Source organism: Capra hircus, chromosome 14, assembly GCF_001704415.2.
Source record: "Capra hircus breed San Clemente chromosome 14, ASM170441v1, whole genome shotgun sequence".
Taxonomy (NCBI): domain Eukaryota; kingdom Metazoa; phylum Chordata; class Mammalia; order Artiodactyla; family Bovidae; genus Capra; species Capra hircus.
The window spans coordinates 79167345-79180367 of NC_030821.1; the positions used below are offsets into that span (position 1 = coordinate 79167345).

The 13023-nt window shown below is 47.3% G+C and overlaps 1 protein-coding gene across 19 annotated transcripts in view; it reads right to left on the reverse strand.

The window, feature by feature from the left end:
* Positions 1–13023, reverse strand: part of PTK2 (protein tyrosine kinase 2) — a 189657-nt gene that overhangs the window by 74237 nt on the left and 102397 nt on the right. For all 19 annotated transcript variants that reach the window (XM_018058634.1, XM_018058626.1, XM_018058616.1 and 16 more), the window contains 5 exons: positions 9943–9997; positions 4263–4403; positions 3443–3520; positions 2606–2713; positions 495–612 (listed from right to left, as the gene is read on the reverse strand). In XM_018058634.1, coding sequence (XP_017914123.1) covers positions 495–612; positions 2606–2713; positions 3443–3520; positions 4263–4403; positions 9943–9997 — 500 coding nt within the window. The remainder of the gene's footprint in view (positions 1–494; positions 613–2605; positions 2714–3442; positions 3521–4262; positions 4404–9942; positions 9998–13023) is intronic.

Sequence of the window (13023 nt, forward strand, 5' to 3'; positions counted from 1 at the left end):
TGTTTCAGAAATCTAAACCCTCAGAAACACTGCATCTTAACCCTCTGCAAAAGGCTGCAGAGACTCAGCCCCATTCCAAGGATTCAATACATCATGCTTCAGACTGAGTTTGTTCTCTGACTGCTCTAAGCTTTTGAGAGCTTTAACAAAAAATAGGAAAGAGACTTTATGAGTCATAGGGACTTAAAAAAAAAAATCCCTTGAACATAATCCCAAAAGTTTATTAAAAAGACACTAATGGTAACTAAGACAATACTTTAAGGCTGTCACTCAAATCAAAAGGGTCTGAACACAAACCATGTGTCCTTTAAGCTCTATCCAAACCCAGCTCGCAGGCTGTGAGCTGAGTCGCTGCCCTAGAAAAGCAGGAATACAGATTTGCTCAGCTGAATTATTTGTTTGCTCTTCACGTTCAGAGTGACCTGAAGGAAGGGCTCGGGCTGCGGGCGAGCCTGGCAGCCGCGTGGAGTAGGCTAAGGCAGGGGGTGGCTCACCTTTCTGGGGCCGGATGATGAAGGACTGTGTGGCCCCGTGCACCAGGCGGCAGTACCCGTCGATCAGGTCGGCCATGTTCTCGGCGATGGTCAGGGACGGGGCTGTGACCGTCAGGGGCTGGACAGGGGAGAAGAGCCAGAGAGAGCGGTCATTGTTCCTTCCGCTCCTCAGAGGGCCAGCTGTGCCGTGACATCAGATCGAGACGCACTTGAGCCCAGAGAAGAGTGGGAGTGAGACGAGATCTGTCATCAGGTCTCAGTGAGAAGGGAGCGTGGTATTTAAAGATCTTATTCCTAGAATGTGTGACAGAAGGCAAAGCCAGACAAAAAAAGAAAAAGACACTTAAATCGCTTAGAGTCACTTTCTAGAACAAAAAAAGGTGGGGAAAAAAAATGTTTCCTACAGAAGGTCTGGCCCCTTAGGCATATTCTAATTAAGAATTTAGAAAATTAGTAAGCTCAATTATGGCTTCTTTTAGAAACTAGACAAGTGTGGACTAGATTTTTATCAACCATCCATCATAATTTTTCTAACCTTAAAGAAAATTAGTGGAATTTCATTATTTTGAGCACGCAGAGCATGCTCTACCTAAGAGCTTAGAAATCACTTTTTTCAAGGCAAAACACACAATTATGATACATTTCCTAAAAGACCTGTCATTAAATGTTATCCAGGAGATAATCAGAGTGGTATTTTTCCTTTCAAACACAATTACGTCCCAACTCACATACTGTTCATAACTTCCTTCTAAAGGAACAACTCAGCTCGCCTGCATCATCCTAAGTATTGTTTGGGGGCAGCAAACAGAAAGGAGGACAGCCTGAAAATCATGATGCGGACAGGAAATTACTGAGAGATTTTCAGGAAATTTGAAGGTTTCAATATTTCATGGCATCATTGGTTTAATTCTGAGAATCAAATGTACTGCCCGGAGCCTCAGAAATGCCAAAGCAGGAGGGGCAAGAACGAGACGAGAGAAGCCTCGCGAACAAAGCCGCCTCAGCGGGGGCGGCAGCAGTGCGGAGCCCAGGGGTGCGAGCGGGGCCAGGGGAGCGCCCACATGGGCTTCATGCAAAAGCAACCCTGCGTGTGCCGCTCCCCGCCCCCGCCCCCCACAGTGAGCGTCACATACAACACCGTCCAGGAAATAAGGCAGTAGCACAGCTTACAGAATTTATACAATTTTAAGAGGTTGATTTTCATGATAATATTCGTTTTTCCACAGAAAGACTACATTAGTTTTTAAGTGAACTGACGCTTTTGAACTATGGTGCTGGAACAGACTCTTAAAAGTCCCTTGGACAGCAAGGAGATCAAATCAATCAGTGAATTCTAAAGAAAATCAACCCTGAATATTCATTGGAAGGACTGATGCTGAAGCTCCAATACTTTGGCCACCTGATGCGAAGAACTGACTCACTGCAAAAGACCCCGATGCTGGGAAAGATGAAGGCAAAAAAAGAAGAGGGCAGCAAAGGATGAGATGGTTGGATGGCATCACCAACTCAATGGACATGGATTCAAGCAAACTCTGCAAGACAGTGAAGGAGAGAGAAGCCTGGCATGCTGCAGCCCATGGGGTCACAAAGAGTTGGACACAACTTAGCGACTAAACAACAATTTGTTATGCAGGGTTTCCTAGGAGGTTCAGCAGTAAAGAATCTGCCTGCCAAGCAGGAAACACAAATTTGAGCCCTTGGCAAGATCCCCTTAAGGAGGAAATGACAACTCACTCCAGTATTCTTGCCTGGAGAATCCCCATGGACAGAGGAGCCTGGCAGGCTACAGTCCATGGGGTTGCAAAGAGTCAGACGTGACTGAGCAACTGAGCATAGACACACACATTTGTTAAGTGATGCTCATTACGTAAGAGAAAGCTGTGATTCTGATGATCCATGAAAACTTCATCTGTATCCTGAAACAGTCATTTCAATAAAGGGCTAGTTTAGAAATAATGATTGTTTCAGGATATGGCAATCCACTCCAGTAATCCTGCCTGGAGAATCCCATCAACAGAGGAGCCTGGCGGGCTACGGGCTTAGGGTCGCACAGTCGGACAGGACTGAATAGACACAGCATGAGCAGAGGCTATCTCCTTTATCCCCCTTACCTCAGGTGCCCCTGCGATCTTCAGCTGCAGCGTCCCTTTCCTGTCCTTGTCTTCACTGTTTGAATACTGGATGGTCTGCACTTGGTTGAAGTCGGCCAGGTGTGTGGGCTTTGGGAAGAAAAGGCAAACATTTGACCACAGATGCCAGACACTCATGCACCATCCCGTGTAATTTCTGTGGTCCCCACCCCACCCCACTGACAGGGTGTCTGGGGAGCCTGACTGTCCACCTCGCCCAGGAGGAGGGGGCCTTTCTCGCTGTGAGGAGTTGGCAAGAACCTGCCAGGGCCGCCTGCTCACCTCACGGTCAGGGGTGTGTCTGTCGTCTGTGCTCGTGGAGGCAGAGGGGTGCTTCCCCTTCAAGGGCTGGACGAGGGGGCGCCCGTACCCCAGCACGAAGACACACAGAGGAGGAGGGAGGGAGCCCCTGACCTGACTCTCCGGGTGACAGTCTCGGTCTCAGGGAGCATTCTGCCCCGCTTCTCTCAGCAAGAGGGACCCGTGCCCACTCCCAACACACCATGAGCAAGGAACGTCTCTGACCTGTTCTGGGGTTCTTCTGAGGGTTTTGGTGCTGGGGAGACAGTGGGCATCTGAAGGACCCTTCCACATGGACACACCACCAGAGACTCTGCTCATTTCCCAAGAGGAGTGGGCTTTTCTTCTCATGCAGACACAATGTGCCCATCAGTCCCCACCCTCCAGCATTTCATGACAGCCGTCAGTCTGCAGGGCCGAATCCCATTCATTTACTCAAGACTCTCAGCCCACACAGGGCCATCTCCTCTCAGACACCACAAGTGCCAGCCCCTTCCTGCCGAACTGAAGCACACTTACATTGCAGCCCTTGTCTGTGAGGTAACTGATTCCTTCCTCAGGGCCAATCGCCAGCTCTACTGAAATAATCCAGCTTGACTTGAAGGTGAAACAGGTTGACGGCAAAGGCACCAGGAAGAAAAAGAGGTATTTTAGATAAAGAACCACTGAAACATTAAAGGACCAAAGCGGGGGCTAGACACGCTTCTATTCATCTGTGTAATCAAACAGTACAAAATGTGTACAACTCCAGGCTTTCCTGGTGGCACTAGTGGTGGAGAACCTGCCTGCCAGTGCAGGAGACACAACGAGACTCAGGTTTGGTCCCTCCAGGGAAGATCCCCTGGAGGGGGGCATGGCAACCCACTCCAGGATTCTTGTCTGGAGAATCCCATGGACAGAGGACCCTGGTGGGCTACAGTCCAGGCACAGAGCGTCAGACACGACTGAGCGTGCACACACGCGTGTACAACTCCATGGTGCAGCATCTGCTGAGCCTGAGCAGAGACAGACAGACTGAGCTTCCGGTGAGCCTTAAGCCAACAGTTTCTTTGGGAAGATTATCTGAGTAGGTAAACTAGCCCTGAGACAACAGTTAATCAATGAATCGCTGGGCTGGGATTAAAATAATTCTAAATCTGAACACAGGCATGCTATTAAAAAAGGACTGTTTTAGTCTCACATTGACACATTTTCTTTTTGTATTGTTTTCCCACTCTACAGTGGTAAAATATTCTCATGTTAAACATGTGACCAATTAGATTCCAATCAGAAACTGAGGTATTCATGGAAAAGACAGAGAGAGCCCACCGAGTCCCCTACTACAAGTCCCCATACTTACACCAAGGGCACACTTGAAGCATTCTTTATCAAATCTGTACACTGGGGAGAGGATCTCAAAGAACTTCAAAATACTTTCTTCTCTGTTAAGATTGGCAAACTGTCTAAATGTTTGTTGGATCAATTTTCTTAGTGTTTTGGCCTGTGTGATAAAATCACAAACATCTTTTCAGAGTCAACAGTAAGTGAAGACCACAGCAGTAACCCCTAACACCCAGGAACATCTCTTCCCCAGCACCACGTAATACCACCTGCATTCACCAAACATCATTATTTATCAGAGCTCTGTTTCTTTTTTAAAAAATAATTATAGTAAAATACACACAACATATAATATACCATCTGGTGGCTAAGATGGTTAAAAAAAAATGTGCCTGCGATGCAGGAGACCCGGGTTCAATCCCTGGGTCGGGAGGATCTCCTGGAGAAGAAAATGGCAACCCACTCCAGTATTCTTGCCTAGAGAATCCCATGGTCAGAGGAGCCTGGTGGGCTACAGTCCATAGGGTTGCAAAGAGTTGGACACGACTGAGTGACTAACACTTCACTTTCAGCTGTTTTAAAGTATACAGTTCAGCTCTGGCTCATCGGAACAGGGGGGTCCTGCAGTCAGCAGAGGAGGGGGATGAAAGCCCTCACACACCCCGCACTGCCCGGGGAGTCAACACGTCCTTTCTGAAGCAGTCTGGTAACAGAAATCAAATACCTTAAAACCACAACCTTTGAGAGGTTATTCTTCAGGAATAATGAAAGAACTAGGTGAAGACCCAGCAATGAGGAGGCTCCGTGCAGAAGTGTGCAGAGGACCCCACGTCGGGGCACACATACACACACGCACGTGAAAATAAGACAGCCTGGCGTGGTGGAGATGCCGTCACAGGAGCACACAGGAGGCAGGCCTGACGCAGGGGGCCACACACACCACGCGTGAGGGAGACAGGGCGGGTCGGCACGTCCGTCCCAAGAGCCGTAGTTACAGGCACGGGGCCGAGGTGCTCCCACAGGTAAAGCAGCTGCGGGAGAGCTGCGTGGGCAGAAGCCTGCACAGGAGGCCGACAGCTGGCTGTAGCCAGAGCCAGGGCTCGGACAGGCGAGACAGGGGTGGGATCCAAGGCGATCTGAAGAGATCACAGACACTAAACTGAGGAGAATCATAGTGAGTTTCAGGGCAGCAAGGACTGAATCTCAGATGTTGCCTAGAACGTGAGTGGTCAGCCAAGGATGCTCTGCAAAGAAAAATCCAGGGAGCACATTTTGGAGAAAACTCGTCCAAGCTCTGGCCACGAACCCAGGGCCTGCAAAGGGCCGCTCTCACCATGGCTGAGATGGTGTCCAACCACCGTTCTGACTCCAGGCTGTGCAAACAGTCTCCGACCCTCCTCTGCAGGATCACATTCACCCACCTGAGATCTCCACGACACCTGAAACCCGATGGGCCGCCAAGAGAACCTCCCTCCCCTGTAGCCAGGCCAGCGAGACTGTGCTGATTAGCTCCGCACCCCGACGTCCCTCGAAGTGCCCAACCTCTCCGGCTCCACCCCTCTCGCCATTTCCGCTGCGGTGTCCCCATATCAGAGACACAAAGGGCCGTGCGCTGCCCCCGGCGAGCAGGGGTGAAGTCACCTGCCCCACACCAGAGTCCAGTCGATTGCTTGTCCTCTTTACCAAAACCCTCAACCACAGGATGTGCATGGGGTCAACTAACAGCACACCTGAACCTGCAGGAAAACTTCCGAGTAACTGGGCAATTGAAAGTAGTAACTATGCAGTGTCAGCAGTCTGAGCTAGTTTTACGAATCTGTCTCATCCAGCTGAATCTGGGGGAAACACGTCACGTTTACTGAATGCCCATCCCAGTTTTCGCTTTGGCTCACTGCATTTTACGTGCCACTAGGCTAAGGTGCAGGAAGGCACAGTGCCGAGCAGCAGCTGCAGGAGCTGCAGAAGCTAGCGTACCCGCTCAGGGCTAACTTCCTGGGACACAGGGCCACACCCCAGCTTCCCACCAGCCAAGAGGGGCACCTGGTCAGGAGTGAGTACCTAAGCTTTCTCAGGGTCTCCACTTCAATGTGGCCACCCAAGAGGACCAAGAAATCTCACAGACAGCACCAGTGCTGGGCAAGAACTAGACAACGCTTGCTGTCTGAGAGGAGCCCCAGATTCATTTCTAAGAAGGATGCCTTAGAAAGCATCAGTTCTTTCCTTCTTTCTCAATAGGGAAAAAGTTCTACAAAAACTGACTCCCTAGAATCTCTTGATATTAATAAATATACCTCCCTATTTACAGGGTTTCAATATCCTCTCTGTGTTTGAAACAAGGCATCTATCAATGACAGCTAGTTGGTTTTCAACCAGTCCATATACAGAGAGAATAAGGCAGTATTGCTAGGATGAAGCATCAGAAATTGTTGCTATTCAGCCTTCTGAACAACAGAAATAATCCCATGTTAGTCAACCTAACATTTATCAGGTGCTGCTCTTAGTAGAACAATGGCCTCTGAGGGCCTCCTGGATGAAAAGGTCAGTATAATCCTAAAGAAAATATGCCAGAGAAGAAAAATACACAAGAAACAGGAATCGAGGAGTTACGTTATCTCCCCCTCTCCCAGATGCTAACTGTAGATCTGTAAACAAGTGCGTGTCAAGTGTGTTTTTCTAAATTGAGTTGTAACTGACATACAAGGTTGTATTAGCTTCAGGTGTACAACATAACGATTCAATATTTGCATACATCAATACTGTGAACTGACTGCCACAATGTCTGGTTAACACACCATCTCAGTTACACTTTTTTTTTCTTGTGATGAGCACCTTTAAGACCTACTCTCCCAGAAACTTTTAAGTACATGACACACTGCTAATAACTACAGTCAGCATGCTTTACATCACATCCTTGGGACTTACTTGTAACTAGAAGTCTGCACCTTGTGACCCCTGCACCCATTTCACTCTCCCCATGTCCCACCACCTGTTCTCTATATCTATGAGCTTGATGTTTTTTCTTTTTCTTTTCATATAAGTGAAGTTACATAGTATTTGTCTTTCTCCGTCTGACTTCACTGAGTACAATGTCCTCAAGGACCATCCATGTTATTGCAAATGGCAAGATTTCCTTCTTTCTACAGCTGAGTCATATTCCAGTGTGTGTGTGTGTCTCTAAAGCATGCCTCCTTTCCAGCTTCCATGTGTGTGAGTGCGTGTGTCTAAAGCATGCCTCCTTACGGGGGTCCAAACCAGGGGGGCACTCTCCGTGCGGAGGCCAGGACTCAGAGGCTGAGTGAGTGCTGAGGCGGGTACTTCTGTGCTCACCACCGGAACAAGAATGGTGACTATCTTAAGTGCTCCTGGGAGGGGCCTAGGAAATAACTCTGTTACTCTGAAGTACAGATACTTAACTGTGGATCTCGTAACATTTCTAATCCTGAAATGAGATTTCTAATGTGAATTATACCCAAATAAGCTGAAATCTGGCTCTTTTATTTGTGACACAATTTTAGATTTACAGAAGAGCTGTACAGACAGTGCAGAATTCCCATCGAACGCCCCGCCCCAGGCCCTGAAGGAGACAACTCGCACAACACTGGCACATCCGTTAGGTAAGAAACCAGCGCTGCCAGGAGGCCCTCACTGAGATGCTCCCGTCTGCCCACGGGTGCCCCCGCTGCTCCAGGACCTCACGCCACACGTGCTCACATCCCCCCACCTGCCCCCACAGCTGCCACAGCTCCTTGATACTTCTGAAGAGTAATAATTACAGTTTTGTAGACAGTTCTCTCATGTTGCGACTGACTTAGTTTTACTGGTCCGGTGTTTTTAAAAACGTGCCTCTGGCACTAAGATCAAAGAGAGATAAGTTTTACCTATCTTATAAATTATTCTTAATAATCAGGCACATACACCCCAATCCTATTTGCCATCAATCAATCAATCATAGCTTAAGTTCCATCAAATATAAGGTAAACTTTTGACACTTCAGGGTCATCATTAACTACAAAGGATGTTCTAGAATCCAGATACGCAGGGGAAAGGCACAGAAAACAAAGTGGCTCTTGGAGAAGCAACTGTTAACTGGTCAGGCCATCCTATAGGCTGGTCTGGAATAAATAAGAAGCCGCGTCACGGGGGTCAGAATCCAGATATGAAGGGGAAAGGCACAGAAAACAAAGTGGCTCTTGGAGAAGCAACTGTTAACTGACCAGGCCATCCTATAGGCTGGTCTGGAATAAGTCAGAAGCCGCGTCCCGGGGGTCTCTCACCTTGGCCACACTTACGTCGCAGCACCTGAGGCCGGCGCCTGGGGTGGCCTATTTTGAGTATGAGGACCCATTTTAAAAGTAGGATAACTTCTGGAACTCCCAAATGCCAGCAGCCATACCTCTTGGGGTAACTGCTCACCTGCACACAGCTCTGAGCAGGCTCTGCACGATTCGGAGGCCGCCCCAGGACTCACACACGGCCACTGGAGGGCCTACCAATGTGACGCAGCTGCTCTCACACCCCTCCCTGCTTCCTAGGGCTACACTGGGCGAGGCGCTGTTCTGGCCAGCGACGGGGCAGACGCCCTGAAAGACGGTGTCCGACATTCGTGAGCGCCTCCCCTCCAGTCCACAGCAAAGGGCAGACGGGCGCACAGGGCAGACTTCTGTGCCCACACTAGGGCCTCAAGCTCCAGATCAAACTGAGCCCCACACAACTCAAGGTGTCAGGTCAGAACCTTCAACAACGCAGGCCAGCTCCAGAGCCAGCTTTCTGAACCACTGTGCTTGGGTGTCAGTGGACAGGACGGTATACACGTGGCTGCCCCAGTGTGGAACGTGACCTCTGTGACACAAAGTCACAGCAGCAACAGCCACAGTTCCACAGTTTGTAAATTAGACAGTGACAGGTGCTTGTGCTATGTGTGTGTAACCCCTGGGTACGTACGTATGTACGTACACACACACACACACACACACACACAGAGATGTGCTAAAAAGCCACACCAATCCTATCTACCCTATTTCCTTTGTTGTGGAAATAAGAAACCAGGTCCAAACCATGAGGCTAGGAAATGGCAGAGCTCTTCTGAGCTTGACTCTAACTTGACACAAAGCTGTATTCTCACAATGCACTCGACCGTGTTCTAGAAGGGCTGGGAAGCCACACATCACATCCCCGATGTCCCCTCCCCTGCGGTGGGAGCTGCAAACAGAGGCGGGAGCTGGCACTCTGCAAGAAGGTACTAACAGGAAGGAGCGTCCACCAGTCAAGAGAAGACAGACCTTCAGAGTGCATGTCTATGCAAGCAAGCACGCACACACGCACGTGCACACACACACACGCGTGCACACACACGCGTGCACACACACACACAGAGCAGCGCCTATGGCTGCTTCACGTGCTGCTGCTTTACTTCTCTGAGCTGAACCTGAGACTGTAAAGACTGAGGTGATGCATTCACCACTGTGAACACAACGCTCCTGGTTTTGTACTTAGCTGAGTGCACACACAATCAAGACACAAAACCACAATTTTCTGGGAGAAAGCTCCACCTTCAAAAGCCTACTTCCCATGAATACGACTAGAGTAACTGTCAGCTTCTTACATTAAGCCTTTTACAGGCAAGAGGGAAGAGCACGTGGCACGGGGGAGGTATCTGCCTAACACAGTCATCTGATTATGACAAAGACAATGCTAATTACCTTGACTGAATCCAGTAAACTCCTAGGGAAAAACCGCTTCAAACCAACATCTTTCCTGAAATACAGAAAGAAGTGAATTAACAAACGATACCACCAAATCAGTAAATATAATGACATTGTTGCTAGAACAAAAAACAAGTTTAAATTATTTATCATTCCACACATTATTTGAGAAGGAAACACATATATTAAAGCTCCTAATGACTGGCATAGTCATGGAACAGTTGGGACAAGTAATTTTCTAGATGTGTGCAGAAAACATTGAGACAAGTTGGTTTGTGTAACCCTTAACTATTACAAACCCTCTAAAATATTGCCTCTTTTACAATGTGTAAATAAACTGGTTTTTTTTTTTTAACACTCTTTGAAAGTTAGCCTTATAAACCTCAATTCCAGCTGTGTAATGCTATATTTGTACAGAAAGTAGGCTGGCCTGATTAGAAAAAGATTTGAGTTATACCAGGGATGCTTAAATTACCTTAATCCTAAAATCTGATGATCCTTAAAAATAAACATTAGTCAATGTTTAAAATCTAAGTTTCACATAGAAAGCAAAACAAAAAGAGAAATTAAGTGATTGGGCTAAGGTCAAAAAACTGAATGTGAGGACATGCTGGAAGTCCCAGTGACTTTCTTTAGATCAGGCTACAAAATCAACCATTAATAACAAGTGCCTCACGGCATTCTAAGCGACAAAACAGGTGGAGAGAATGGCTCCTTCTCACAGGAAAGACTGAAGGCTAAAGGAGAAGGGGATGACAGAGGATGAGATGATGGAGTGGCATCACAGACTCAATGCACATGAATCTGAGCAAACTCCGGGAGACAGTGAAGGACAGAGGAGCCTGGAGTGCTGCAGTCTCAGTTCAGTTCAGTTCAGTCGCTCAGTCGTGTCCGACTCTTTGTGATCCCATGAATCACAGCACACCAGGCCTCCCTGTCCATCACCAACTCCGGGACAAAAAAGTCTGACATGACTGAGCAACTGAACAACAACAAAGTTTCTACTTATTGATACTTTGGATATAAGCGAGCCAGGCTTTTTGGCCACTAGGTGGCAATAATCGGCTAGTAAGATGAAGCAAAGCCCCTGGACATGAAAGATGATCAGGAGACACAGAAGATACAAAAGGATCATGGAAAAAAGTAAAATACAAGTATCTTTTACATTTAAAAAATAAAATGAATATAAAATATAAAAAAATAAAACAAGGATGACTTCGCCCTTAACTATAAGTGAGCAGGTATTACAAACAAAACCACAGAAAACAAGTCAGAGTTTATGTGGTTGACTCCACATCCAAACATTTTAATCCCCTATTTCACACTCTACTAGTTAGAACCTAAATCAGCGAACTCCTTGCTAAGTCCTGGTCTCAGATCTCACATCCTTTTATTATTCTATGATGATGATGGTGATGACAATGTTTAGCACATCCATACAAAATCCTTGCTCAGCTCCCATGACACACTGTTTACTGGTTTTACTGATCAGCAAATTCACGTAACTCTTGGCTTGCCATTCTTCTAATCACTCTTGCTTATAACTTCCCTTTCTTATCTTTTCAGATATGAACAAGGGGAAAGTGTCCACCCAAGTTCTTCCCTCTCTTGCTGCCTCCTAACAAGACAGGAACTTAGCATTCTAAGGATTTGGGAGCTAATCACTATGGGAAGTGGCAAAATAAGGACATAAAAGATAAACTAACACCCCAGAGTCTTAAGGGCATCGCTCCTGAGCATTTTCTTCCCCGTTTCCCTGGTCAGGAACTTGCTTTATGTAGACAGTTCTGCCCTGGAATTTCAGCTTTGTAGAAAGATAGATCTTAAAGGCTGTGATGTAATGCCTGTCAACCTCAGGTGACACCTACGTGTAACATGGGGACGCTAACTCCTACTGATGACAGTGGTGTTGAGAGGAAATGGGGAGGTGTTAAGGACCTAGAACCCAATGGGGGCAGTTTCCCCTCCTCTGGAAATACCACGGCTACCCCTGCTGTCTGGTGAGAGTCTGGTCTACATGCCTGACCAGCCGTGGTCTTGAGCAGAGGCAGGTGTGACCTGATGCTGCCGCGAGCAGAATGGGGAGGAAGTGGGGACACAGGCAGGTGGGTGGGTGGACAGCAGACTCGGGAGGTGCTCTGGATGCAGAGCAGTGCTCAGGAAAAGGTGATAAGGGAAGGCTCATGCATGGAGATGGGGAAGGCCAGGGCCAGCTTCAGGAGGCCCAAGGCTGGAAAAACTTTATTCACACATATTAAGTGAAAGTGAAATTGAAAGTTGCTCGGTCGTATCCAACTCTTTGCATCCCCATGGACTGTATGGTGCGTGGAATTCTCCAGGCCAGTACACTGGAGTGGGTAGCCTTTCCCTTCTCCAGGGGTTCTTTCCGACCCAGGGAACGAACTGGGGTCTCCTGCATTGCAGATGGATTCTTTACCAACTGAGCTATGAGGGAAGCCATTAAGCTTATTATAAATGAATTCTCATGTCAAAGATAAATTTGTTTCTCCTTTGCCACTACTTCTGAGAAGATTCAGACCCTGTCTGTTGCTTTAACTAATTAATACTTCGTGGACATTATTCCTCTCAGATTTAAAGCTCAGGCAAAAAAGCAAACCAAAATCAACTTTAAAATATAACTGTAATGCACGTTATCATACAGTACCCCTATCTTATCCTCACCCCCAAACTCTCAAGAATTGAGTATCATTAAGAATACTACTAAGGTCCCTTAACCTCTAAAACGATACCTTTCAGTCTCTTACAAACAGATAAATGTTAAAATTCTCTAAGTTCAGGAGAAACTGTCATTGCTTCCTAACAAACCTCTCACCCCAAGCTACCAGGTGGCATCTATGCATGATGGATGGGTGGCAAGATTCAAGGGGCCTGGCGCCCTGGTCATGAGGAACACCGACTGCCTGGCACAAAGAGAAATAACCTTCTATCCTGGTTAAGCCACTGTCCATCAATTCATGTCAAATCTGTGAGCTTTCCCTTCATCACTGTATTATCACAGGCAACTAAAGAAAGCACTAGATCACTAATGACAAGAAAGACAATTAAAAAAAGAAATGA